The sequence below is a fragment of the Capronia coronata genome (genome assembly GCF_000585585.1).
Source record: "Capronia coronata CBS 617.96 chromosome Unknown acBCG-supercont1.4, whole genome shotgun sequence".
Taxonomy (NCBI): Eukaryota; Fungi; Ascomycota; class Eurotiomycetes; order Chaetothyriales; family Herpotrichiellaceae; genus Capronia; species Capronia coronata.
In genome coordinates this window covers 1,433,479-1,460,234 of record NW_006912896.1, presented here as the reverse complement: position 1 = coordinate 1,460,234, position 26,756 = coordinate 1,433,479, and the positions used below count along the sequence as shown (strand labels likewise).

The 26,756-nt window shown below is 52.3% G+C and overlaps 10 protein-coding genes across 10 annotated transcripts; 7 read left to right on the top strand and 3 right to left on the bottom strand.

The window, feature by feature from the left end:
- Positions 1–1,254: 1,254 nt before the first annotated feature.
- On the top strand, positions 1,255–2,499 carry A1O1_05082 (nuclear transcription Y subunit beta; the record flags this gene model as incomplete). Its single annotated transcript, XM_007725970.1, has 4 exons — positions 1,255–1,411; positions 1,867–1,977; positions 2,030–2,157; positions 2,251–2,499. The coding sequence occupies 4 exons, from the start codon at positions 1,255–1,257 to the stop codon at positions 2,497–2,499; spliced, it is 645 nt and encodes a 214-aa protein (XP_007724160.1).
- An 846-nt stretch (positions 2,500–3,345) lies between these two features.
- Positions 3,346–5,083, top strand: A1O1_05081 (aromatic amino acid aminotransferase I; the record flags this gene model as incomplete). The annotated part of the gene is made up of 2 exons (XM_007725969.1): positions 3,346–3,677; positions 3,733–5,083. 2 exons carry the CDS (start codon positions 3,346–3,348, stop codon positions 5,081–5,083), a joined length of 1,683 nt encoding a protein of 560 aa, XP_007724159.1.
- A 1,736-nt stretch (positions 5,084–6,819) lies between these two features.
- A1O1_05080 (MFS transporter, AGZA family, xanthine/uracil permease) lies at positions 6,820–8,799 on the top strand (the record flags this gene model as incomplete). The annotated part of the gene is made up of 2 exons (XM_007725968.1): positions 6,820–8,150; positions 8,274–8,799. The coding sequence occupies 2 exons, from the start codon at positions 6,820–6,822 to the stop codon at positions 8,797–8,799; spliced, it is 1,857 nt and encodes a 618-aa protein (XP_007724158.1).
- Positions 8,800–10,205: 1,406 nt separating this feature from the next.
- On the bottom strand, positions 10,206–12,227 carry A1O1_05079 (uncharacterized protein; the record flags this gene model as incomplete). The annotated part of the gene is made up of 2 exons (XM_007725967.1): positions 10,206–11,433; positions 11,500–12,227. 2 exons carry the CDS (start codon positions 12,225–12,227, stop codon positions 10,206–10,208), a joined length of 1,956 nt encoding a protein of 651 aa, XP_007724157.1.
- Positions 12,228–13,261: 1,034 nt separating this feature from the next.
- Positions 13,262–14,728, top strand: A1O1_05078 (uncharacterized protein; the record flags this gene model as incomplete). Its single annotated transcript, XM_007725966.1, has 1 exon — positions 13,262–14,728. The coding sequence occupies one exon, from the start codon at positions 13,262–13,264 to the stop codon at positions 14,726–14,728; it is 1,467 nt and encodes a 488-aa protein (XP_007724156.1).
- A 356-nt stretch (positions 14,729–15,084) lies between these two features.
- A1O1_05077 (uncharacterized protein) lies at positions 15,085–17,201 on the bottom strand (the record flags this gene model as incomplete). Its single annotated transcript, XM_007725965.1, has 2 exons — positions 15,085–15,965; positions 16,034–17,201. The coding sequence occupies 2 exons, from the start codon at positions 17,199–17,201 to the stop codon at positions 15,085–15,087; spliced, it is 2,049 nt and encodes a 682-aa protein (XP_007724155.1).
- Positions 17,202–17,645: 444 nt separating this feature from the next.
- On the top strand, positions 17,646–18,752 carry A1O1_05076 (uncharacterized protein; the record flags this gene model as incomplete). Its single annotated transcript, XM_007725964.1, has 2 exons — positions 17,646–18,313; positions 18,368–18,752. The coding sequence occupies 2 exons, from the start codon at positions 17,646–17,648 to the stop codon at positions 18,750–18,752; spliced, it is 1,053 nt and encodes a 350-aa protein (XP_007724154.1).
- A 977-nt stretch (positions 18,753–19,729) lies between these two features.
- On the top strand, positions 19,730–20,838 carry A1O1_05075 (uncharacterized protein; the record flags this gene model as incomplete). Its single annotated transcript, XM_007725963.1, has 2 exons — positions 19,730–19,853; positions 19,955–20,838. 2 exons carry the CDS (start codon positions 19,730–19,732, stop codon positions 20,836–20,838), a joined length of 1,008 nt encoding a protein of 335 aa, XP_007724153.1.
- A 1,303-nt stretch (positions 20,839–22,141) lies between these two features.
- Positions 22,142–22,977, top strand: A1O1_05074 (uncharacterized protein; the record flags this gene model as incomplete). The annotated part of the gene is made up of 2 exons (XM_007725962.1): positions 22,142–22,810; positions 22,873–22,977. 2 exons carry the CDS (start codon positions 22,142–22,144, stop codon positions 22,975–22,977), a joined length of 774 nt encoding a protein of 257 aa, XP_007724152.1.
- Positions 22,978–24,373: 1,396 nt separating this feature from the next.
- Positions 24,374–26,214, bottom strand: A1O1_05073 (uncharacterized protein; the record flags this gene model as incomplete). Its single annotated transcript, XM_007725961.1, has 7 exons — positions 24,374–25,074; positions 25,165–25,370; positions 25,435–25,574; positions 25,637–25,728; positions 25,793–25,878; positions 25,953–26,030; positions 26,102–26,214. 7 exons carry the CDS (start codon positions 26,212–26,214, stop codon positions 24,374–24,376), a joined length of 1,416 nt encoding a protein of 471 aa, XP_007724151.1.
- Positions 26,215–26,756: the final 542 nt, after the last annotated feature.

The window sequence follows — 26,756 nt, the reverse complement described above, 5'->3', positions numbered from 1 at the left end:
CCTAGTAGGTAGGTACCTCAGGTAGATAGGTACCTTCCTAGCGAGATACCTAGTACTAGCACTAGGGGGTTGTTTGGAAGAGCGCAGGCAGCATCATCAGGTCTGTGTGTACCGCCACGACCTTACGTACAGTACCAGAAAAGGTATCTACAGATACAGCCTTTGCCTGTGCCTGCGCCTGCGCCTGAATCTGCTCGTTCTCGTCAGTCTCCCTCCTAGTACTAGTGGTCGTAGTAGATGCTCTGTACTCACTGCACCGCGCTCGTCCGCCCAACCATCGCACATCCACCACTTCGCCTTCCGCCTTCTCCCTGCTGCCTCCATCGCTTCCTCTCTACTACTCTACAGTGTACACTGCAATCCCTCCCTCTTCTGCGCTGGCATCTGCAGCTTGAACACCAACGCTACCTCCCTGCCGTTCCTATTAGTCTCTCCAGTAGTCTATGCAACACTGACTGGACTCGCCCATCAAATCGGCGTTAGTGAAGGTTCCCCAAAACTCTGACTGCAGACCAACCACCACCCGCTGCGTCCCTCCGCCCAATCGTCGCTCTGTCTAATCGCGAAGACCGCAACATCCCATTCGCGACAGCTTCCAACTCCGCCTTATATTGCGCTTGTACGTATGTGTCGTCTGTTTACCCAGCCTTAGGTCTCCTCACTCGATCCCAATAGTCCTGTCCTCCCTTGCTCAATGGCTAGAAAAGCGCAGCTGACCAGACCCGTAACCAGGCCCCAATCCAAGCAAACCGCATACAGCATACAGCATCTGCAGCTGTCCGTTCCGACCCTCGTCACCAACTAGCATCGCATCGCATCGCATCGCATCGCACCGTGCATCGCGCATCGCGATCGCACGCGCAACCAGGCTTGCCAAACCGTGCTGTTGGCTGGTGTGCCTCCCCATCTTCCTATTTGGCAGTCCGTCTCTCTCAGTTCCCCGTCCTCCTTCACCAATTCGTCATTCGTGGCGCCTCACGTCCCCGCCGCATCCAGTCGACGCAGCCTCTTTCCCTATCCGGTCGCCAATCCAGTAAACGCACCTTCGGCTCTGCAAAGTTCGCCTCGAGAGAATCATTTTGGGCACGAACGAAGCGACAAGAGGCGAATCGTCTGACCAAGTGCGCCGCAAGTGACGCAGCCCAGCTTTAGGCAGTCTGCATCCGTGCCGCCTCGAGGTGTGACGTGGTCACTGCCAGCCAAACATTTTCTCGCCCTGCAATCCGGCCGCTGCGGCTACCCTCGAACTACATCATGTCGACCTCCCCACCCAAAGAGCCCGATGTCGAACAAAGTGCGCAGTCTGGCGAAGAGCAGGATCACATGGATCGCGAGCAAGAAGGAGCACAAGGCACAGGCGCTGGTGATTTCGAGGTCAAGGAGCAAGACCGATGGCTTCCCATTGCAAATGGTTGGTTTTCCTCCCTCCTATATCTTTGTTCGTTCCTTGGTACCACATCACCCGTTTTCAACGGCATTCTGTCGGCGCCTGGAATTTGATTTGTTCGGCCCTTGCGTTACAGTCATGCGTCTTTGCGCGCGCCAGGAACGCTACCCTCTACGCTGTACGAATCCGAATGTGTGACGCTGCGCCTGCTCTTTAGCCAGCATCATCTCATTCGTCGTCGCTTACTATTCTCCCCCGACCATGATTTGCATCGCAGCTCTGCTTTGCGCTGACTGGTGCGGTATCTGGACCACTGAGAGGACACTGCCAAAATCTTCCCCCATTCGCGATACAATCCCCCATTATGTCTTCAGGTTATGAAGCCAAACAATCATCATCGTCGCGTTACCATGGAGGGCGGACATCTTCGTCTTCGTCTTCGGCGATGTCTGATGCTAACATCCGTAATTTTGCGCCAGTTGCCCGGATCATGAAAACGGCCTTGCCCGAGAACGCCAAAATCGCCAAAGAAGCCAAAGAGTGCATGCAGGAGTGCGTGAGCGAGTTTATCTCGTTCATCACCAGCGAGGGTATGGTTGGAGGGATTCCTTATGGGGGGCTCTTTTGGCTAACGTTGCACAGCGTCCGAGAAATGTCAACAGGAGAAGCGCAAGACGGTGAATGGAGAGGACATACTGTTCGCCATGACCTCCCTTGGATTCGAGAATTACGCCGAAGCGCTCAAGATCTATTTGTCCAAATATCGCGAAGTAAGTCTTTGGGTCCTTGTTGCTGTTGTCTTTCCTCTCCTATGTCAACTTGACAGGGAATTCAATCTGAACATTTCAACTGATTGGGATAAGACCCAATCTACAAGGGGCGAGAACCAGAACAGACCTACCAGCAGCGGGTATGGCGGCCCTGTTGGGGGCTCCAGTGTCCCCGGCGGTCCCACGACAAGCGGCTCCGGCTATGGGCAATCCGAGAATCCCAACGACTTATTGAGCCAAGGCCACGGCATGAATGCGACGGGCCACGACGCCAGCAATGCCTACGGGTATCCCGACGCCGTGCCCACCGGCCACAACGGCATCTCCAACGACACGTTTTAAGAGCGGAGGTATTGTGCAAGAGAGTCAAGGCAGCCCCTGGGCACCAGATCACAGGAGTCCACTATCTGCCGATTCCTCGAGCACGGCCGGCAGGATCATGATCAGCCGGTGGAGAGATGAGCGTGGAGGGAGTTACCAAGGTCAGAAATTGTACATGAAATCGGGAGGACAGGCTTGCTATTCCCTGGCAGAGTTGGGAAAGAGATATGTAGACTCTGTTTTGTTCAGGGCATGAGCATGCTGCGCATCTGAGTTGAGGGAAGGATCTGAAGGAAACATAGGAGTGGTCTAAGGAGGAGGCCCGAAGGCTATGAGAGGCAGAGGCCACTCAACGGGTTGAGTCGCATCAGGTAGTAAGTAGTGTTGAATGAATAGGCAGAGTCAGCAACAGGTCCATCGAGAGTCAGGATCTCTCGCGCGTCGTTCAAAGCCTGAAATACTACTCGCGCTTTTAGAGAGGCTGTCAGGAACACAGTGGAGTCTCGGTCGCAAGGCGCAGTCACGTGATCTCGATATCTAGCAGTGATAGCTTAAAATTTGCCGATGGCAAGCGCAGTTTTCCTCCTTGACCCCTTGACATCCTCACCCCTTGTCCAGAACATATTTCTCTTTTCATTTACCTAATAGTCCTGTGCTTGACCCTGGATGCTCTTCCTAAGTTCACCTCCCCATCAGTCTTTTCGGTAACTGTCACAAGATCACTTTGGTTCTGGTGTATGACCGTGACTTTTCCTTCGCTCACCACGGTCCTCTGTCGCTCGCTACAGATCAGTCCCGGAACAATTCTTCCGCCGCTTTTCTCCGTTGTATTCCTATAGTGAGCTCGCTGTTAGAGAAAAGAACGAAATGGCTCCCAAGGTGGAAGTTGAAGGTGTCACGGACACCTCATCAGTGGTTACGCGCGATCCTCTCATGACCAACGGTGCTACTCGCTCGGTCTTCACCGTGGACGATGTATTGCCGCATCGCCAGAAGTCGAAGCCTCCTCCCACGGTTGTGGCTGGCTTTGCAAACGCTTCCATGTTCAAAAGCGAAGGATGTTTGAAGAAGCCGAAGTCTCAGAGCTTTGCGCATCGTCTGTCCGGGGAAAGCAAGGCGAGAAGTCCGTCCTCGTTGAAGGGCGCCATGAAGTACTCCCGGTCTGGGACCATCAGTCTTTGCGGAGGATTGCCGTCAAGGTGAGTCGGTCCGCCTTCTTCCGGTCATTGGGTTCCTTTTCTCATGTGCTTGAAGCGACTACTTTCCTTTTGAAGAAATCAGCACAAAGCTTCCGGTGCCTCCCGAGTTTTCCGATGCAGAGGCTGTTGTCTCGGGGCGCACTGTTTCCACGGGTAAACATGATGCTCAGCAAGGCAAGTCATTGTACGATCTGTCCATCGCCCTCAATTATGGGCAATCCATGGGCCCCGGTGCGCTGCTTCGGTTCATCACCGAGCACACCGAAATCGTCCACAACCCTCCTTACTCCGACTGGGAGATTTGCATGACGGCAGGGAGTACGTCAGCCCTTGAAATAGCGCTTCGGATGTTCACCGAGCGAGGCCACTATGTCATGACGGAAGAGTACACCTTCAGCTCGGCCATTGAGACTGCGGCTCCCATGGGATGTAAAATGCTGGGGATCAAAATGGATGCCGACGGAATGCTGCCCGATGATTTGGACCATATTTTGTCCACTTGGGATGAATCCTCGCGGAGGGCTCCAAAGCCATTTTTGGTCTACACTGTGCCGACAGGGCAAAATCCCACGGCCAGTACGCAGTCCCTTGAACGAAGGAAGCAGATTTACGCAGTGGCAGAAAAGCACGATTTGTTCATCCTTGAAGACGAGCCATACTACTTCCTCCAGATGGAGCCTTTCATCTCTGGCGAAACGCACTCGGTGCCGACGCCCTTCAAGCCGGCCGCGGTGGCCGACTTCCTTAGCAACCTCGTTCCATCCTACCTCTCGATCGACTCGTCCGGCCGGGTCCTCCGTCTTGACTCCTTTTCCAAGATCATCGCGCCGGGCAGCAGGTGTGGTTGGGTCACGGGCCAGCCGCAGGTCATTGAGCGGTTCATCCGGCACAGCGAGGTCAGCGTGCAGCAACCAGCGGGCTTCACTTTGACTGCGCTCTACAATTTGTTGGAGCAGAACTGGGGCCACAAGGGCTTTTTGGAATGGCTCATGTACATTCGTGCCGAGTACACCCGAAGGCGGGACATCATCGTCAACGCGTGCGAGACTTATCTTCCGACCGAAGTTGCCAGCTGGGTGCCACCCAAGGCCGGAATGTTCCATTGGATCAACGTCGACATAACTCAGCACCCCTTGTACAGATCCAGGTCCCGCGACGGAGCAATTGACCATGCCACTCTCCTGGAAATCGAAGAATCCGTCTTCCTCGCTGGTGTTGAACAGAATGTTCTGATCGCGCGAGGTTCTTGGTTCCGGGCTCAGAGAGGTAGCGATGCGAAGTTGTTCTTCCGAACCACGTTCGCCGCCGCGCCTGCGGACAAGATCCGTGACGCCATCCGCAACATGGGCATAGCGATCAGGAAGGAGTTCGGGCTGGAGGAGAAGCAGAACGGACATGTGAAGTAAGAGAGTTCCAGGGGAGCATCAAAATAGATAGGCTGTTTCGGTCGCTTGAGCATCAATCTGAGAGCATGCTTTGTGTGCGAGTGTTGGCTCTCTAGAATCCGTGCACACGGGAAATAGGCGGATTGAACACCTTTTTGCAGGAGTTGCATATATAGACGACATAGACGGTTTGCAGCAGAGGGCGTTGGCCGGTAGTGATCTTATCATATAACACGCATCATGGCTCACGCCTGGCATCCAGATATTTACGTCTCGACCAGGAAATTGGACGTTTTTCACGACAGGAGTTCGCGCGTTTGCAGATCGTTACAAGAAAAGACGTTTGAATTCCCGGCGCTTCATACCTGAAAGCTGATCGTGTTGTTGATAACTTGCTGCCCTCGGGAGCCCGCCACTGTTAAAGGATTAAGAGATGTGATTGAGTCGTGTTGGGGAAACCGGCCTGATGCAAAGCTGTAAGCATGACTCGAGTAATTTTTTAGTCTTGGAATGGAATTAATGAATGACCAATGAGGAAAGTTATACGAGAAGGGCACAAATAGGCAAGTCAGCCGAGACGATCCCATGTTCTCCAGTATCTTCTCCATTCTCTGCTCTGGTCCCTATCTCGATCGGCGTGAAGGCTTCCTAGTAGGTGAGATTTCATATTGGTGGTGGTGATGATGATGATGATCAATCTCGCAAGATGTGCAAAGGTGCTTGCTTGCCTCCCGACCTCTGGGACAGAGGTTGCCTGGCCATCCTTCACGTCAACGGCCTGTTGGCATTGGTCAATTGTGTCGACAAACGAGCGAGTTGTATTCTCTGCTTCGTCTCCCCCCTTGGCTGATTTGTCTGCTGCCTCATATCGGTTGCAGTGTCCCGAATAGGGAGAATCCGACTTGTTCCTTGGCAGCAACGTTCTTATCTCCACACGGGAGAAACTCTGAATCAACATACTGTAACCCTATGATCGGAGACACTCCACTGCATGACACGGGTGGTTGACACAGACAATCATTATCAGGAAGATTACATTTGATACTGATCAATACACAGCTACGGCAACAAAGGAGGGAGCATTTGCTTCTCCCTGGGTACGGGGACCACCATCTGTACAATGCCAGTACGCCAACAGGGATGACGCCTGCTTCCGGACGAATCTTGGCGTCGTCTTGGTGCTGGCTCTTCGCGGAGCCCCGAGATGTTGGATCTCTACTGACGTGAGGGTACCTCAACGTGGGTATCTATCTACTCATCGTGAGATCTGATGATGGCTCGAAGTCACCGAAGCCATCCCCAGCGAGGGTCTCGCCGCCAGAAGCAACGTCCGACCAACTATCATGCTGCGTGCTATCAGCTGGCAGTCTGCCAAGCCAGGAAAAGCCTTGCCAAGCCCGGCCGGCGTGGCATCTGGACGAGTTTGGGGCAAGCGGAATCCGCCTCTGGTCTTGGCCGGCGTCGCCCTTCACCCATTCAGCGGTGGTGATCTTTCACCTGCCATAGAGTTTCGAGAGCCCTTATCGGACCCCTCCGCCATGCTGATCCAGAATCATCAGCACCCAGAGTCTAGTACAACCGTGCTACATCATCTCAGGCCATCCATCCACAATCCAGCCTTGCTCGCGGTGTGTCTCCCAGGAAGTCATCTGTGTCTCTATATATCACCCCATCCCGCTGACCCTCGTCCTTGTTGATGTGACCATATTGCTCCCCTTCGTAGTACACCATCTCCTTTACCACTGCGTCCCTCAACAATGGGTTACAACGAATGGGTGCACAACACCAATATCGCGGTTGCGCGCTCCTTTGTGGGCAGGCGCTTCCGCCTCGAAGGCTCAGGCCATCCTAAAGAACGCAAAGGTTCTCACTTTTTCACCGAGCTCCGTGCAGGGTTGGCCACGTTCTTCGCCATGGCCTATATCATATCCGTCAATGCCACCATCGTCTCACAGTCCGGCGGTACTTGCGTCTGCCCACCTGACAGCCCGGATCTGTGTGACAGTGATACGGACTATATGATCTGCGTTGCCGAGGTCCAGCGAGATCTCATCACTGCCACGGCCGCCATTTCTGCCCTCACCACATTCTGCATGGGGCTTTTCGCCAACATGCCAATTGCTTTGGCTCCCGGTATGGGCCTGAACGCTTACTTCGCATACACTGTCGTCGGATACCATGGGTCGGGCCTGGTCCCATATTCAGTTGCTGTCACGGCGGTCTTTGTCGAAGGATTTGTCTTTGTCGGGTTGACCATCCTTGGCTTGCGACAATGGCTAGCCCGAGCCATCCCTGCCTCCATCAAACTTGCTACCGGGGTGGGAATCGGCCTTTACCTGACGTTGATCGGTTTGACGTACAACGCTGGTATTGGTGCAATTTCGGGGGACTCCTCTGATCCTCTCGCCCTGGCCGGCTGCCACCCCGCAAACCGCGACGAGTTCGGAGTGTGCCCGTCTTGGGATAAAATGCGCAATCCAACCATGTGGGTTGGAATTTTCTGTGGTGGCATCCTCACCGTCATGCTCATGTTGTACCGTGTCAAAGGCGCCATCATTCTCGGCATCTTGCTGGTCAGCATTATCTCCTGGCCCCGCGGCACCCCGGTGACCTACTTCCCTTACACCGATCTGGGAGACAGCAACTTCGACTTCTTCAAAAAGGTCGTCACATTCCATCCGATCGGGCGGATTTTGACCGCCCAAGCCTGGGATGTTGGAAGCTACGGTGGTCAATTCGGACTCGCTTTCATCACCTTTTTGTACGTTGACATCCTCGATGCGACGGGAACCCTCTACTCTATGGCTCGCTTCTGCGGCGCGATCGATGAGAAAACTCAGGACTTCGAGGGGTCGGCGGTGGCGTATCTGGTCGACGCTTTTGGAATCTCGATCGGAGCCCTGATGGGCACCCCTCCGGTGACCGCGTACATTGAATCCGGCGCCGGTATCTCTGAAGGCGGGGCCACGGGGCTGACGGCCATGACAACGGGCCTCTGCTTCTTTATATCGATCTTCTTCGCTCCCATCTTTGCCTCGATCCCTTCCTATGCCACAGGATGCACACTGATCATTGTTGGTTCGCTTATGTAAGTTTACCCCTGTTCAAACCCACACCACCTTTTTTCTCCCCTTCGGGCTTTTTCGTACTCAGTCCTAGCGAATGTGGAAGGCAGTGAGAAGTTAACCCTTGTCTTTTTTTTTCTTTGCAGGGCCAAATCGGCAGCAGATATCAACTGGCGGTACATCGGGGACGCAATCCCAGCATTCTTGACGATCGCAATCATGCCGTTCACGTATAGTATCGCGTACGGCCTGATCGCCGGCATCATCAGCTACATGATCATCAACACGACGGTGTGGCTGATTGAGATTGCCACGGGCGGTCGCATCAAGCCCCCCGAGAAAGAATACAAGGACCCCTGGACATACAAGATCGAAGGCGGCATCTTGCCGCCCTGGCTCGTGCGCGCGTCCAAAGGCAAGAAGGATTTCTGGCGACCCTACGATGATCTGGAACATAATGACCCCGTTGCCACCAATGCCGCCATCAACACCGCCACAGGCACCACGCTGGAAGGACGAGAACACCCGGATATCACTGGCACCACGAACGTCCATCATGCCACCACCACGTCGGACTATGATCTGAAGGGAGGCACGACAGGAGCAGGTGCGTTCAGAAGCGGCAGCGGTAGTGCCAGCACCAGTGATGCAGGGGAGAAGGTCAAGGGGTAATCGATATCGTTGGGGCTGCTGAACCGAACATGTACCAGTGGATTGGAGAGCATGGAAAGTATACCACAATGTTGGAATCTTGAATGGGAGTTTGTCAGAATCAGAATCTTCCCCGGGTCTGACTAGGTAGGTAGGTACCCAAGGGAGGAGGTGCTTGCTCGGTTAGTCACCTGGGCATTGGGCATTGCTTTGATGCCCATGTAGATTGCTCTGACGGTTGGCTGGGGTCAAGAATGAGTTTGTGTAATGTTTGTGTTGGCAGGCTTGTACAGGATAGTGTAGTAGTAGACACAAGGACGAAATAGATTTATAAAGATATGTATCTATGGACCCGCTCCCTCGTCTGTTACTGCCATATTCCCCTTGTTCCTGTTGTCTTGTCCCCTGGTTATTAGTACTCTGGCCATGTGACGAACGATGGTGGCATACAATAATCGGAATGGCCGCCGTTGGCGCGCTGACAAGAAGGGAGTGGTGGAGAGCAACTGGGAGTCTGGGACTTCTCCTCTTGAGGACTTAAGACGGTCTCAGACGAGTTCATCTCATCATCCTCTGAACTCGAAAGACCCTTTCCACGTTCTGACCTGAGCAACCCGCCTTTCGACCTGAAGGTCCTGGGGCGCGCCTTAAGCAGCCTGTGCTGGGATCGGCAATTTTTGGATCCAGAATCTCGGAAGAGTCAAGCTCGGAACTCCCCCAGCATCGGCATAAGGGTCGAGCAGCGCCGTGGTGGCCGCCTTTTTCCGGCCATGCTGCTCCAGATATCGTATACTACCCTTGAGATCATGCGGACTTTCCGAGATCAACTAATATATCGACCAGGGACGATGCAACGTTATGAATGTGTGGGAATTACACGTCAATGTTGTTTGCTCTTGCAGTTGATTGAGTACTCAGGGGGCTACTGGATATTGTTCGGTACACAACGAGCGGTGTAAGCATGTCAGTGAGAAGATGTTACCAGCGTACCACTTTCCCGTGCTTTCCTGGTATCGTACCTTCCTTGCCTTGCTTGAGGTCACGGTAGTAACTGCCACGATGAATTGACTTAGGTAGATAGATTGCCTTCTCCTTCCTGGTAGAAGGATAGAGAATACCATACACAAATTCATGTTCACGCTTGCGCTGCCTTCACAGAAGAACTATATTGTCAATTCCAGTGCTTCAAAGAGCTCTTCACGATGGTAGACTTCATATCCGTCCACATGGTTTCCAATGCATGGTCTCGATCTGTCTCCGTGAGTACTCCTGCAGAAAACGTCAGTCTGCCTTGTTACCCATGGCTGAAGCTTCTTGATAGGAAAGCGGCACAAGAGACACTTTGTTCCCTCTTCTTTCGAGCTGCTGTAGGCGTGTGTCGGAGATCCTTGTTCTCTCTGATAGTTCAATACATTTCAAACCTGGGGTTAATTGAGAGATGTTCCCGGTTCCACTCTATTGGCATCTTGAAAGTACGCCATAAGGTACGGAAGTGAAGGTGCTGCAACCCTCCCAATTTCCATAGCTTTGACAGTATGTTCCACTGTATGCGGGCGGCTGTAGCAAAGACGAGACGACGGGTCTAATCGTTGCCCGCTGGCAGGGTGAACCTCAATGTCTTGTTTGGAGGAGATTGGCTCTTCTCCCAACCACTTCGCTTCAGTACCAGACATCCGAATTCGTGAGTGTGCTTCAACTTCCCGGTGCGATCTCCTGAACTTTGCAAGGCCTCTCCCACCATAAGTGCTGATCTGAATGCAAACACAAAACCCATGATCTTCCCTGACAACCACCATTCTCCGAACAGTAGTGTAGATCGCTTGTCCAAATGAGTCCGTCGAGTCACCGGTTGATCTTGTAGTCATCGACATTCCTCTCATATGCATGCCTGGTTCGTACCACAACACTGCGAAGACCCGCCCCGCTTTAAAGAACGACGATGGTCTCACGATATAACGCTCCAATGCGTCCTTTCTCGTGTTTGTGATGCCCGAGGTGGTATTGGCATTTCCAGCGATGGCAAAGGGAATATATGGCATATTATGGTTTGGATTGTCCCGAGAAAAAGCAAGCTCTGTAAAAAGTCTTGGTGATCCTTCGGCAACTGTTGGTCGCGAGCTTGGAGAGACATTAGATGCCGCTCCTGCCACTTGTTGCCAGGTCGAATCGCGATGCTTGAAGAACTGCTTCATAAACTGGGCATCTTCTGTGACCAAGTCGTCGAGAATCGTGCGCTGAACAGTAGGAGGGCGATCTTTCAACAATTGAAGCACCACAGCTTGTTGCACACATGTTCGTGCGAATGACTTTTCCGAGCTCATGAATGCCCTCTTCGCCTCTTCTAGCAAAGCTTGATGTTCCGTTTCCAGGATTCCCGGGTTTCTGCGAATGAAGTTGTCAACCTCCACAAAATCGAGGTAGGGTATCTTTGCAAATCGGAGAGTAAGGCCTTTAAGCGTGGTTTGATTTCGAGAACTCCCTCTACGGGGTGTTATGTCAGACTGGTCGTCCTGGTCGTTGGTGATCGGATCGGCTTGTTGCGCAGGTTGACTGAAGCGTCTGAGGAATGACAGGACAGGTCCTTGAAGCTCTGATCCCTGTCCATTGTCCTCTCCAATCACTCCGGGAATATAAGATGAGCCATAACTTGAACGACTAGATATCTATCAGTCAACCATATAGAAGGTAGATGGTAGATGGTAGAAGGAGCGATTTACTTACTGACTGACTTGGCGATTGTACGTGGATAAATGCGCTGGGTCGCTGCTTCCTGGTCGAAGGTAGGCCTGTGGGTTGCGCAATAGGAGCTCTGTGTCTAATTCAGCGTGAAAACGGCATAAGTGATTCCTAAAATCTCCTTGACGAGCAAAGAGTCTTCCGCAATCCTTCGAGGGACAATAATAACGAGAACCTCTGGGGGCCAGGGTCGAGCCCTGTTCCCAGAAACTTTGGTCATGTTGGGTGAGCCCGCCCACTGGATCCTTCCAGCTCGACATGTCGGTTGGTCGTGAAGCCACGTTTGCTGGCATGTCTTCCATCCACGGGTCGCTGGGGGGTAAAGCAATACTGATGTGGTAGACAGCGGAGGGATCCTCAGGTCCATCGTCCTTCACAACGTCTTCTCCAACCCTGGTGGCTCCATGGCGAGTGTATGGCTCATCTCCCCTCCATGCGCGAGAAAGCACAGGCGCACTCTCCTCGGCCGGGTGGCTTCCATCCAATGTGCCTTTGCGCCTGGCGAGTGGCTCAACTGTTTCTGTGCGGTATACCAGAGGTTGCCCATATTCTCTCGACGGAACTGATTGTTGGTAGGCATAAGGTGACCTTACTGCCGGTCCACTCGTAGCAAGATGAATTTGAGTTGTGGACCTGCGTAAAGCGGGCCCCGTTCGAGGCTCACTACGAGGCTCTGATATTCGGCTGGGTACAATTGTGCGTTCGAGCGCCATGACGAGGAGTTTCTTCCCCTAAAAATGGTCATTATAATGTGTCGAAAGCTTGCTTCAGCTATACACACCGCTATACAAATTGCCGTTACGTCCCGTCAAGTCACATTGAGGGTGAGCAGATGCTTCCGAGCCCGACATCACAATGTGGCAACACTCAAATTCATACGGTATGAACGAGAAGGGTGAAGATCCGAGAGTTCGACATTCAAGCATGCGGCGGAGTGGCGAGTCTCTCGAATTTGAGCTAAACGATGAACAGGCTGACAGGAGAGCCTGAGCTCAATGAAAAACGCCTCATGATTCGAGCAGACTACGAGGGCCGCTGCCTTAAGCTCATTGGATGCGTTTCATGACTGCCTGGCGAAAGGTATGGAAGCACGGTACTAAATCCCGTGGCACACCTGAGGTGTCGAAAGACCAGGTAATTAGGGAGATAGGCAAGGAGGGCGCTTCTCGTTCTCGGCATGTCAGCTCATCTTGCAACAAGACACCAATCTGATCACAGTGTGACGGACGCGCTCTCTCAGGCGTTGCATTACTATTCGCTGACAATCTTGCAGCCGGCCGTCGAGGCGTCCAACCACTTTCCAACGCTCTGCCTCTCGCGGTACGCTATCACACCTATTACCATCGGAGGTCCGTCTCTGGTAAGTGGCATCGAGCGTTCCCGCCGGCGACAGGGGTTTGAACCCTTGTTCCAGAACCCCAAGTCAGGCAGCGACTGAGGCTGGCATCCCACCGAAACTTGGTAATGCGGCGCCGTCAGCATTATCGCGGACAAGGAGACTGATTTCAAGTTGAATCTCTTGCATTCTTTCCTTTACCTTGAGAAACGACAACTCTTCGATGACCTATGCACATAATAGAGTCACCGGAACCTGGATTGGTCCTCCAGGGCGCATGAGTGTATGCAGCGAAGCCTTCACAACACGAATGGGCGCCTGGACAGGGCTGGAAGCTCCAGCCAGAGTGTTGCATCCCAGAGACGTAAGTCGAAATGACCGAACTGTTCCTCTCTGCCTAAGGTATGTGACATGTCTGACATCGGAGTCTCAGAATACGTGATCCTGAACGAGGTCCTCCCGAGTCATGATTCTCCCGAAAACAAAGGCAACCCAGACCTAGAGCTGCCGGTTGTACCAGGACATGCTGTTCTGTTCAAAGGATCAGAGTTCGCAGCCTCAAATGTCTCCATTCCGAGCTCGACACAGCAGGAACGGGCAAACAATTCGGAAAGCCTCTCAGAGAAAGAACAGGAAACAATGTCTGCTCTGGCCGCCTCGATTGCACAAACAAAGGTTACAGGATGCTCGAACGCTTCTGCGCCAGCAATACAATCAGGTACCGCCAAACAAGGAATCGATTCCCACCCCACAAGAATCGCTGAGCAAGACCAGGGCTCTCTTGGAGACTGGAGAACCGAGGAGCAAAGCGATGAACAGTCATATACCAGCATTTTGTGGCAAGCCGATATCGATCGCCATGTCCAGCACCTAGACGCTGTCAGAGCAGCCTTCCAGAATCTGGACATTGAGATGCGGAACTGGAAAATGGGCAGACGCACGGAAAGCAATATCATGCCCCCTGCCGTCGGAGTATGCATAAATACCTTCTTTCGGCATTGCGACTCCTATCGGCAGACGATATCTATCTCTGACATTGATGCCCCTGGCCCTCTGAAAGATCTCGATTTAGCCGAGAGGACAGATCAACCGCTCTTCCAGAGGGAGAGAAGTGAGACCGCTCCGGGAACAATAGATACCTCCCATATGGAGGGTGATTGGAAAAACGAGTACCTCCAAGTCGTGGAAGAGATTGAAGAGATAGAGCAGCAGGAGGAGGAAGTGAGAGTAGAGCTCCACCAACTGCAGTTTCAAGGGGAAGACGAGACTGATCCAGACGTCACCTCTGAAAGAGAAGCCCTGAACCGCCGTCAGCAGGAACTCCAGCATCAACACGGACTCGCTGTATTACGCTATCAGAACCTGTATGCTCTAGAACTCAGCGCCGACGAAGCCGACAGCGACTATTTTACAGCTCCATCAAGGCAGCAACACTCTGAATATGAGCTCGTCCCACTGCGATCAGGACCTCGCGTTGAAGAAGTTTCAGCTTCTGGCTGGAAAGTTTATTCAGACACTAGATCTGAGCCTGTCGGCGCGTCTACTATGTCTCGATATGACATGGAACCTTCGGATGCTCAAAACATTCTCAGAGAAGGGGCATCTGTGAGCGACCTCCGGAGAAGGAAGAGGGAATTATTCGATGACATGGAATTCTGCGATATGCTTATAAAAGATAAGCGCCACGAGTATGAACAGATCAAGAGTGAAGAGGATAAGAGAAAGAAAGCGAAGTACCCCATGCCGGAAGAAGATGTCCGGTTCCTGGAGACCTACGATCAGAAGATGATAAGCCTTAGGAAAAAGTGGGAGACGGACAAAAGAGCAGTCGAACAGATCGACGAGCAGTTGATGGCATGGCAAAATCAAACTCCCTGAACCGTGCCCTGCACGAAAGCTCCTCAGATCAATCGACATTCTCTGTTGGCCACGCTCAATGCGACGACCTGATTGTTTTCCACCGACATCACGGGCAGACATGCTTCATAGAGGCCAGTTCGGCTCCGCGGAAGTTGGATCAAGAAGGTCAGATGTCTTCAATGGCGACTGCTATGTGCAGCTGTAGCTTGACAGAGTAAGACTCCCTTCGTCAACCACGAGTCGAGACGTTGTCACTTAGTGATTCAACATTCCTCGAAGCCGTCACGTCAAGGACATCGTTTCCGCCTTTGGCGCCCTCCAAACCGCGCAACCAGTGTTGAAATCAACGGGCGCCAGTCCTCCTACTGCTGTCATCATTGCTGAGATTCCGATTGTTCTCTGACACGTTTTCGAAGTTCGTCTCTGCGCGCGAAGAACTTCTCCATAGCCTCACGGTCTCCGTCGATCAGAGGTTTGAAATATTCCCGCAGCACCTCTCTTACCAAAACCCTCGATGTGTAATTCTCAAGCAATACTGCTTTGCTCACGCAGCTGCGCATGACTCCGCCGAGATTTTCCGCCTGAGCAGCTGATGCAGCTTTGATAAAAGATTCCACAGGGACCGAGAGCACGTTTGGATGCGTATCCATGAACTCATACCAGGCGTCGAAGCCGTCTCCACAATTGTAAACGAATTCGAACGCGACATCCGGAAGGCCCAAGACGTCCTTGAGATCAGATTTCGAGGCTCTTTGCTGAACAGTACGCTGGCCTTGCTGCGTTGGTTGGGAAGTCCTGCTGCTCTCCAGCTCGGAGACTGTATCACCAGTCGATTTGGCAAAATTGGAGGGATCTGATGAGACCACGGACGGGTTGCGGACTCTTCCGGCTTCCGACATGGTAGAAAGTAACGAGCTCACCCCGGAACGAGCAAGAGCTCCCGCCTGGGCCAACGACGAAGGCCTGTGTTGGGGCAAAATGATTTGCGGCAATGACCCCTGTACGCCATCATCTCTCCTCCTTTCTCCAGGACGTTTATTGCCATCGATCTCGAGATCAATCCGTATATCCCTGGAGATTTGGAAGACATCTTGAGGCGCCTCGTAGGAGCCCTCCCATTTCTCTAAGATGTCTTTGAATATTGGATCAGCTGGTAACATCCACGATAGACCTGTTTCAGGGCTGCCCGCGACGATGACACCGCATATGACTGCAGAGTCCGGCTCGATGACCCATGAGCCGCACGAACCCACGCCTGGTGATCAAACTCTATCAGTTCTCCGGGGGAACGATTGCATGCTTTGGGGGATCTGGCATTCATACCTAGCTCACAATCCAACAGCCACGCTTGGACAAATTTCCCCGACCATGGCAGGCAGATGTTAGATTTCATGCCTAGTCCGACACCTGCCTCTGGCCCACCAGGGCCACTTAGTACGATGAGGTTACCGCCAGGAGCTTGCTTTTTGTTGTAACCTGGGCGTGGGATGAAACTGGTGCTCTCCGAGAGCCTCGTGATATTTGAGCGCCAAAGTCGAGGGTTGGTTATTTCAAACAGTGTCCAGTCCAGGGAAGGATTGTAGAGCCTGGTAGGATCAATGACTGTTGAGTCGCGGTGAAAGACGTTGCCGATATGCTGATCTGAGGCCTTCAGCACTAGATGACGATTTTCAAGATCATAGACCTCGTCTTCTTGGTGAATAGAAAACATGGCATGAGAGGCGGGCGCTTCGGGAGTGATGTTGCTTGGATGAGGCCTGTTTCCGGCGCCAGCGGCCGACTGGAATTGCCTTGCATCACTCAGACTGTGACCGATACCTATGTCCTCTTTGCTGCTTGTGGTTTGTTTTCTTCGATCAAATAAGTTGAAGAAGACATGGGCTGATGTTAGCCCGTAGTAGCTTTCCGGGCCGAACTTGAGCACCCCACCCAGTGTTGCTCGTATGCCCTGAGTTTGGCTGTCGATTGGAGGTCTGCAAGCAAGCACATGCTTTCCACAGACGCTGTCAATGTTCCAGGCGGGGTAGCCTGGATGGGGTCCTTGCGATGGACCGTCGCCGGCAAGAATGAGTGGCCCTTTCAGAGCAAGGTATTGGAATCCAAACCTCCTCATCTCATTGCTCATGCTAAGAACCTTGACAGCCCCCTTGGCTTTCTTTTTGTCCTCATGATAGCAGACGATGAAGGGTATGGCCTTGCGCCTCTCCGCCTTGCTGAGCATGAGCAGAACATGGGAACAGGTATAGCCCAATCCGTCCGAGTCCCGCACCAAAGACTCGTTTTCCTCATCCCCGAGGATTTTCCCAACCTTGAAGTCGATTTCCTGTTCCCAACGCTCCAGTAGACAGCCTGCAGGCGGCCAAGCTTGCCGTCCATCAAATTTCTTCCTCAAAAGGGTCTGACCAACGCAGAGCAGTCGCTCTGCCTCCGGTAGTGTGCTCCAGCATTGAAAGACCATTGTTGTTGATGCTGGGATGGCAATGCCGGGCATTGTCGACCTTTTCTAGTGCATGGACTGCGGCCTTGATTTCAAGGTGGCTGATATGCACAGCAGCTATTGAAGGTGAATGACTTTCCAAACCAGGGCGCAATGGTGACTGTTGAGGTAAGTGGACGCAGCTGCAACTTCGTTGCCCAAAAGGCAGCGAGTCTATCACACTAGCCAGGATGGCTTCTGCAGGTTGCTGCATCGCCCTTGACCAGCTCGACACACTCTCAGCGCTAGGTCAACCAGAATGAGGCTGCGCAAGTCATCGACACACGCTCATTTGCTGGCTGTGCGTTGGCCATGCTCGAGTGCAGTGGTGGCAATGCCGCGAGCGCCAAATGAACCCCGGACACCCTCACCGGTCACACTTGCCACGAGGTGTAAAAAGCTGTCTTTGATCCTCATGCGCTGCTGCATGTGCCTTTGAACTTCAACCTCCAAATCACGATGAATTGTTTTAGCCATCAGCCGGAAAGGAAGGACATCATCTGCAAGCTTCTCGCAGGTATTTGGCGTGTTCTGCCGCCCGAGCCGAAGGAGACCGCCTCCCTTACCTGGGATGAGGCTGAAGCGTACTTCCAACACTATCAAAAAGTGCTGCAGGACCGAGGACTTGTTGATGGGATTAGTATCAGCTTCTCCGGGATTGACAACACAGCCGAAGAAGTGATCAGATTTGTCCACTTTGTGCGGGCGCGATGGGACAACCCGGTTGACCAAATCGAGGATGCCATTCGAGATCATCCACCACCCTTTTTATTGAAACCGACCCCAGATTCTTCACGAAAAGCATTGAGACTGGCCCTACGCCTATGGCTTTTCATCGATCCAAACCTCTTATCTCCTGTTATACAACAGCCACAACCGGGGCAAACATCGAGCGGCATCAAGCTCTGTGAGGCAGTTTCAAGATCAGTGTTGCCACGGAGCACTCCAAAGCTGGAGACACTTTCAGGGGACTTCTCTGCAAAGAGCTTGATACGGAAGGGCGGCTTTGACTTTCAATCCACGGGGAATTTGGGCGAGCATTTGACGTTTGATCCGCATTGCCGATACAGGATCAGAGTCTTTGGCTGTGCCCGAGCTCTTGAAGTCGACAGACTGTCGGAGGATATGTGAGCGCAACCCTAGAGTTTGCCTAGAGAGCTGCGAATACTGACATGCATTAGGAACGTATACCCACGGGACTTCGTGGTCGAGGTGCAGAAGACCCTACAACTACTTTTCCCCACCGCTGGCCGCAAGTCTGGCAAGCGTACACGGAAGTATGTCAAGAGATATCGAGCGGACATCGAGGCCCCGATCGTGGGCATGGACAGGATCAGCCTCAGCACGTATCCGGTCTTCGGTGAAAGGCTGGAAGACATCCAGAAGCGGTACAACGACTCCACACAGAGGTTGCTTCGGCAGTGGTATTACGACAGGCGCAAGCGCGTCGAGTGGGCAACCTTTGTCGTTGCCATTCTCGTCTTCATCCTGACCGTGGTTTTCGGGCTGGTCTCATCCGTGACGGGAATCTTACAGACTTACGCGGTATACAGGTGGCATGGTTGACGTTGATGCACTGTAATCATGACGCTGTCACGCAGTCATATGCTCGGCCGTCTAGGTGTGAGATAAGTCAACTAGTAGGTCTGAATTTCGCTCAACATGATGCCAATGGACATACTTCTTTGACCGCTCCACTATACAGACTGTAACGTCCTCCTGATGTCGGGTTTGATCGAGCATGATTAAAGAGAAGGAAGGTCAACCTGACGAGCTCAATCTTCGGACTGAGAAGGCCACCTGTAGGCTGAGTCGAACTTGAGCAGAGAGGCATACATACATGATGCCGAAGAGCAGAAGGGACGGAACGTTCAAGTCACCCTGTCACCCTGATACCCTGATAGGGATGGACTTCAAATAAACCTAATAGATATATTAGGGTTCCGATAAGATAACAGATCTAACGAGGCTAATAGTCTCTATTAATTAGATAAAGTACCTTAGTTAGTCATTTAACGTTAACCGGCGATCCACCTTACAAAACAGTGGCACCGCAAAATGATATAGGTGCCTACCTAGGAGGTAAGCAGTCCTAAGGCTAATACAACAGGCGTTCTTCTGCAGCATAGGTGTACTACTGCCTATTGAAGGTGTGAAGGGCGCGTCTATTAAGATCTAATAGTACTTCTTTATAGGGTGGCCCCCTAGTAGGTAAGTAGTCCTAAGGTTGATACAACAGGCGTTCTTCTACAACGTAAGTATACTACCGCCTGTTGAAGTTGTGAAGGGCGTCCCTACCAATATCTGGCGTGCCACTTATTCTGTATGGTGGCCTTGCCGTGTATTTGAGTGTGTCAAACCCAAAGACGTTCCATGGTTGTACCATCAATTAACAGATTCTCAACAAACTCTCAACAAATCCTCGTATCAACTTTCTCCGTCCACTTAGCAGGTCCTTTCCTATATTAACCTACGTACGCTCGCCTTCGAATTCCTGAGAATCCTGTCAACCACCAAGACATTATAGAGAAAATACGGATACAATGTCTACAGCGAATACTGCTCTCTTCTCTCCCGACGATGAGCAAGACCTTCTCCGCTCTGGCCTGCTTACTCCGTCGATCGGTGGAGTACGAAGAATCCATAAGAGACGCCTTAACAGGTCCAGTGAGGAGGCTCCTACCTCCCACTCTCGCCTCTCCCGAGTCCGCCCAGTGCCCAGCAGACAGCCCAATTCTTCACCATTCCTGACAATTCAATCTCACTAGCGACACTCCAATACCTCGGTTTCGATGATGAGGCAGCGAAGAAGATTTGGGACGAATGGACAAACTGGCCTGCAGGACCAATCTTGCGAGAGATAGACGACGACGGTGATTGCGGCCGACTAGCTATGACGTTCATCGATTTTGCAACAGGCCGCGCGCGAGAAGATATCGATACTTATGACGAAGAAGATCAGTCTTGGTTCGAATATATGTCTCGTTGCGGCATTGCTCAAAGTCTTCAACAAGCAATCATGGATCCTGTCTTTAAGAAGATTCGATTATCCAACACGTGCATGTACTGGGTTCGCGACACTATGGAGCTACGATATGAAGGACTTGAAGAGATCCGCACAGCTTCTTGGGAACGACAATTGGCTATCCAACGCTCGCGGCCCGAATCCGGCTCTCGTGGACCAGGGACGCAGGAAAAATCACGGAGTGGCACCGACACTTCACAAGGTGCCAGCTCCATTTCTGCCTCACAAACAAGCAAGCCCGGCATTTCTCCAATGACTGCCATGTCTGATGGGGCCATTGCATCAACGAATGCACCAGGTTTTGCAGTTCTCTTTGAAGGTATTAGCCAATGTCGCGTGGAGGGCCTTCTTGATGATGACGGGAACCTTGCAAAACTCCATAGACTGATTACACGACCATCTACCGACTTTCTTGGTAGAGAATCAGGTTACTGCTTCACTACTGAGAGGGAATTTGCGGTCTATTATGCCTGCTATGCAAAACGGCGCGACCCGACTGGGTTGGCTGTCATCATCTGTGTCAAGGTGCCTAACTCAGCCATCGAATCCCTTTCTTCGGCACAGCTTCCAAAGACCTATTGGCCCAGTGAAGAGTGGCGGCGGCTGGTATTTACCTCAAAAAACTAGACTAGGCTTCCTCCAGACCTTCGCAAGTATCAAACCGCCCAGCTGATCATTGGTACCGTTGCCAACAGACCAATGGAGCTTTTTCACAAAATGGAGTCCCCCACTGAGATAACCCAAAACATGGTCTTGCAGACCAGCGACGGCCGAGATGGCATCCAGTTTGTCTTTCGCCATGAAGGGGAAGAACTCCTGGAAATGCATGCACGAACGAGTCTTCAAGTCCAGCCTCTTACAACTCTGGAGTTTGAGACCTGGTATAGCAAAACTTCATATTATGATCGGGTAGGCGCCCCGATCATAACAGATATCAATCATAGATTCAGAATCTCTAGAAATAGTACCTAGGATTAAAGTCCTTTTTGTATCCAGGGCGGCCCCCTAGGCGACAGTAGACCTACCTGTTTGTGATTTTATTCTAGGTATTGTTCGGGGAATACTCTGAGATCCTCTCGTGGGACGTATAGACGCTGGGGCTCCTACCTAGACACCTATATCATTTACGATATCACTTGTTTTATAAGATGGCTCGGGGGTCGACTCCCAAAGTCTCCCTTACCATATCTTATCTGAGATAGTTGATAAATAAAACGAATAGATATACTAGGGTCCTAATAAGATAACAAACCTGACAAGGCTGATAGCCTCTATCAATCAGATAGATTGGTTAGTAATCTAGATAACCGGATTACCCGATTAGGATCCCTTCGATTCGGATAAGGGGACATCTCGGGCATCGAAAGGACTCTACGGCGATTAGAAGTAGGAGATGAGTCGAGGGAGGCATCTCATTACAACGGAATAGGAGAATCGATCCTTTACCTTTCGTCGGCAGAAACATCGATCCATGATCAAAGTATCCATCATGGCTTCAGCCTCCAGGAGAAGCGGGCACGCTTGTTCAAACTGCCACGCCCGCAAGGTCAAATGCGATCTCCCGCAGCGATCAATACCACCATGCAGCCGATGCGAAGATGCTGGTCTCTCGTGCTTTCCATTGACCAGAAGGAGACGCCCAATAAACACCATCAATAACACAGCATCGCCGACGGGGCAATCCGAGACCTGGTATGTAACATGTTACGTTCTGCTAGCCAACTCCGTCTCAGTTTGGGGAAACGGTCGAGCGTCAGTGCAAGGCTTACCGGCTTCATCTAGGTCCGCTCAGAGACTTGAAACCTCGAATAATCACGCCACTGAAGAAGGCCGGCGTCATGACGACGCTCGAAGGATCAGTACGACTACTGCCGCAAGAGAACCGCCCAAGATATCCAGCAGCCTCGGCAGCGGTGACCAACCAAGACGAATGGTCGTCGGAGGCGGAGGGGATGTATCCAAACAGTATTCCACTCTGGTCGATTTCCTCTCCCAGGATTTCTCCCTCGGAGCCATCAACGACTACCAAGTGACCTTCAACGACAACTATGCCACGATAGCCCGCCTGCTGGCCAACGAGTTCGGTCAGGGATTCGACGATGGCGTGTACCATCACCGCGACGCGCCGTTTGTCAAGCGCTCCAACGGCAGTCTTCCTCGCAGCCTGAGCCCCTCTGAACAAGCAGTGCTGGAACTGCAAGGCTCGTTCATCCTACCCAGTCAATCGATCGCGGACTCCTTCGTGGCCGCCTTCTTCGACCGCGTACATCCTATCTTGCCTATCCTCGACAAATCCAATTTCATGAAACGCTATTATAGCATGAACACGGAGTCGACGGGCATCTCTCTGCTCCTTTTACAAGGCATCCTTCTCTCGGGCTCTACAACATTCGCATCACCTCTCCTGGACGAGCCGCCCGAAGAGGTCAGCCAGAAGCTCTATGTCCGTGCCAAAGCCCTCATCGAGAACCGATTCGAACAGGATCGTCAGACTCTCGTTCAGGTGCATCTCTTGTTCAGCACGTTCGGCTCAGATAGTTGCGACGATACGATCCAGAACATGTGGCTGTCCATTGGTTCTGCGGTGCGCATTGCACAGGTATGTTTCTACAATGCTGGCTAGTAACGTTGCAAGCATGTCGCTTACTTTCAACAACAAAGGGCGTAGGAATGCACCGGTCCTTGGGAAAAGCCAGTGCCAGTCTCGCCATGCGGCGTCAGTGGAGGCGGATATGGTGGACATTGTTCGTTCATGATGTGAGTTAACTCCCTCTTGGCTCTTGCTCTGTTAGATCATCGCAAGACTTCAACCTTAAGCTAACAGAGTCACAACCCAAAAAGACTCTCTGTTCATTTGAGTAAGTACCACCCCCCTTGACTTCTTTCCGTTCAAGTGGAGGCGATTTAAAAGCTAATCGAGCGTACAGATGGGGTCGTCCTCGTGCCATGTAAGTCAAATCCGAATCCAGAATCAGACAAGCCAGCAGTGTGACGTTCATCTCTACTCTAAGCCCCTGAAGACTTTGAATATCTCGCATCTACATTTTCAAACGCGGCAGTAGCCCATCTAATTTGAACTTACTCATTTGTTATCTGCCCACAGAAACCTAGCAGACTGCGACGTCGAAGAACTCGCCGGATCTGACTTCGAACCTGAGGAGGCCGGCTTCCTCGCCTCGCACGAACACGTCCAACTTTTCCTCAGCCTCGTCAGGCTCTGCATGTTCGTCGGCCAATGGCTCGACCTCCTCCGGCCCAGTCGGTACCAAGTTCAAAGTTCTCCCCTAGGAGGCGGCTCTGCCGTCTCCGTCGCCGTGGACCGACTCGAGAAAACTAAACTTCTTCTGGATGAACTGTCCCATTTCCACGATAGCCTACCCACCAGTCTCCGCGCCCCTCCTCCCGGGAGTGGTGGGTTCTCGTTGTGGTCGGGAACTCTGCATATCGTGTACCAGGCGGTGCGATTGCGTCTGTCCACTCTACTGCCGCAGTGCGATGATCTGGTGTCTCAATGCGCGGCGCGGATCATTGACATCTGCGCCGACCTCGATCGGCAAAGTCTGCTGTACTCTCTGTGGACGTTCGGCATCCACGAGCTGGATCTGGCGTTGGGCCAGCAGGCGCGAAGAGCGAATAGCTCGGACCAGCAGACGTCAAAGCACGGCTTAGACTGTCTCCTGAAGGGACTGCCTTTACTGCATAAATTGAGGGGTCGCAGCTCCGTGGGCAATCAGGGCATCATGTTCTATGATCAGCTGGTCGAGAAAATCGAGGCTAGGCATCAAGAAAGGGCCAGGAACGGAAGTGAGATGATGGCAGCGACTCCGACCGTGCCATACAACGAGGATGTGACCATGTCGAGAAGCAATACCACCACGGATGAATGGCCGTTCAGTTTCAACTCGGCCGAGATCGCCTGGGAGGGTCTAGAGAATTCTCAGAATGGTCATCCGTGGGGATGGGAGTGGAACCCCGTTCATTGATGAAATATACTGCTGAACATGCTGGATAGATCATAGTTGTCTACAGTGCAATTGCTCGATCATATTTCCTCAAATCCTCGAATTCGTAACCTCTGCTCGAGTATCGTGTACTAGCACCACTAACCTAGATTCTATTGTCCCCACCAAGGCCATCAAGTTGACATCTGCTCATTTCTCAATCAATCCATCGACCTAACCTCTTGCACGGGACCCAGAGGACCTTTCCCCTCGGCGATCTCTTCCTTTTCGTGTTCCCTAAGAACCTGCTCCGGAGGAACCGTTCCATCCACCAAAGACTTCTGCTCTACTTCCTGGGGCACGATGACCGAGTCCTCGAGGAAATAGTTGGTCTGTCTCACGTACAAGGCAATGACGGTGTACAGACTGATCACCCCCGCCACGTACAGGACCAGCTGAACGATGATCTGCTTCTTGAAGTTCATACCCTGGGAGTCGATGGTGAAGGAAATGCACATGCCGAAACTGACCGTGCCTTTGAAAGCTCCGGCATATCGAGCGCAGAGAGCAGGGTCATTGGTGAGGGCGGACATCGTCCACTGAACGGCGATTTGGAAGCACGCATTGACGATGCCGAAGAGAAGGTAGAGAATGAACCCGGCGGCAAAGGCGGAATCGGACCAGTCAACCCCTGGAGCCGGGTTGTGGCGGTCAATGTCGTTGGCATACGTCCAGCCCATCAAGCCAGCCGTAGCGCCAAAGGTAACCACCGTGACAAAGGTGGCTCCCAGCAGACCTTTGGACCGTCGGGACGCGATCTTCTTATTGTCCATGATCCAAGCCAAGAATATCGGGGCCGGGATCATGATGAACTGGAACAGAAGATTGTTCAACGATCTCGTTCTCAAGTTGAAATAGTATCCTGTTCCAAGAGAAGAAAAGCTTTGTCAGTCCTATCACTTTCTCGTTGTATTTGTCATGCAGAAACAGAGACAACAGGAAACCTGCTTACCGTTGATACTGCTCGTCAGGGCAAGGCACATCTCGCCCACAAACATGGCCGGCAACAGGAGAACGATCTTGGGATCTATCAACACAGACAAGATTCCCTTGAGCTCGTCCTTGAAGTTGGGGTGCTTGAAGATGGCAATATGTCGACCGTCATCTCGGACTACATCCTCCGGATCCACAATGAGCACCAGGTCCAAGGCAATGGCTCTGTCATGGCAAGTCAGCAAAGCGTCTTTGATATGACTTCCGAAACAGTAGATATCCCACTTACGCGCACATGATGACGATGAAGACCACGTATACTGGAGTCGACACTCCAACCGCCGCGGTCTGGCCATAGTTGGCGCCGAAAGCAATGAGTGCTCCAACTGTGCTGCCGGACGAGGTCAAAACCCACTGCCAGGTGATATACTGTGTTATTGTCAGGAAAAAAGTTCCCCGGCGTATCCTCGTACTGCAAGTGGCAGACTTACCTTTGCTTTGTCTGTTTCTGTAGGATACGCGAATTGAATGAACCCGGAAGCAGTCCACAGCAACGCGGCACAGAACCCCAAGATGGCACCAGCTTTCAAGCAGGAGAGTGTCAGTTTGTCCAGTTTCTCTGCAACGATCCTATTCCCCAAACTTACCTGCAAGAGGGAAGGCTTCATTCCCAACACGGTCATAGTACCATAGCGACGCAACGTAGAGGGGGTATCCCACCGCTCCGATTGCGCTGTGCCAGACGGTCAGTCCATATCCAGCTTCCACCCTCCAGTACCACCATCTCTAGAAGGGATAGCAACATACATGGTATATTTTGGTTTCAGGTAATTGAGTAAACCTCCAGCGAGCCAGCCCATGAGAGTGTAGACGCCGTAGAGAATTCTGGGCTTCAACGTCAGCGCTCCATGACTGAGAACGAGGCAACGTGGAACCTCAAATGGTCTCAGACGTACGAGTTGGTCACTGAAGCAACGTGCTGTGAGCTGGGTCGACCGCCGCCGGCTCCCAGGCCGGTCAGCGCGAGGTAGATGCCAGGAAGGCAGAACAGAATGCTTTTTCTCCACATTAGAACCCTCTTCACTCGATCCAACGGGGTACTTGTCCCATATCTTGGTAGAGCATTACTTACCATCCCATAATGAAGTTCTGATTGAATGGGCGGTTAAGCCGAAGCTTGCCCTTGAAGATTCTGTCCAAGATCATGATTGCGGATTGGTGTTCCCCTTCTTTTCCGTCGTTTGGATCTGTTGCCGGTGGAAAAAATGAAGAAGTGACCTTGACCTGGTCCCGCACGAAGTGGTCTACTTATACACGACATGCCAGCGCATCGCAATCTATCATGTCGTTGATATGCAGAGAGGGTGTCTGTTGGGTTGACTGCCCCCTGTCAGTACAGTGCTATCTTACTACTGCAGAAAGGGGGTGGGGCAAGGCTATCAAGATCGACGATGATTGGGCCAACCTGTTCCCCGGCCGAAGCAGATCGTTCGGCGTCTCGTCGGTGTTTGATTGTCTTCCTGATATTCCAACGCCGCGCCGACGCCGAAGGACACAAGCAGCTTGCGCACACACGGCAGAGGGGCGATCGTCCAAGACCATGCCACAATG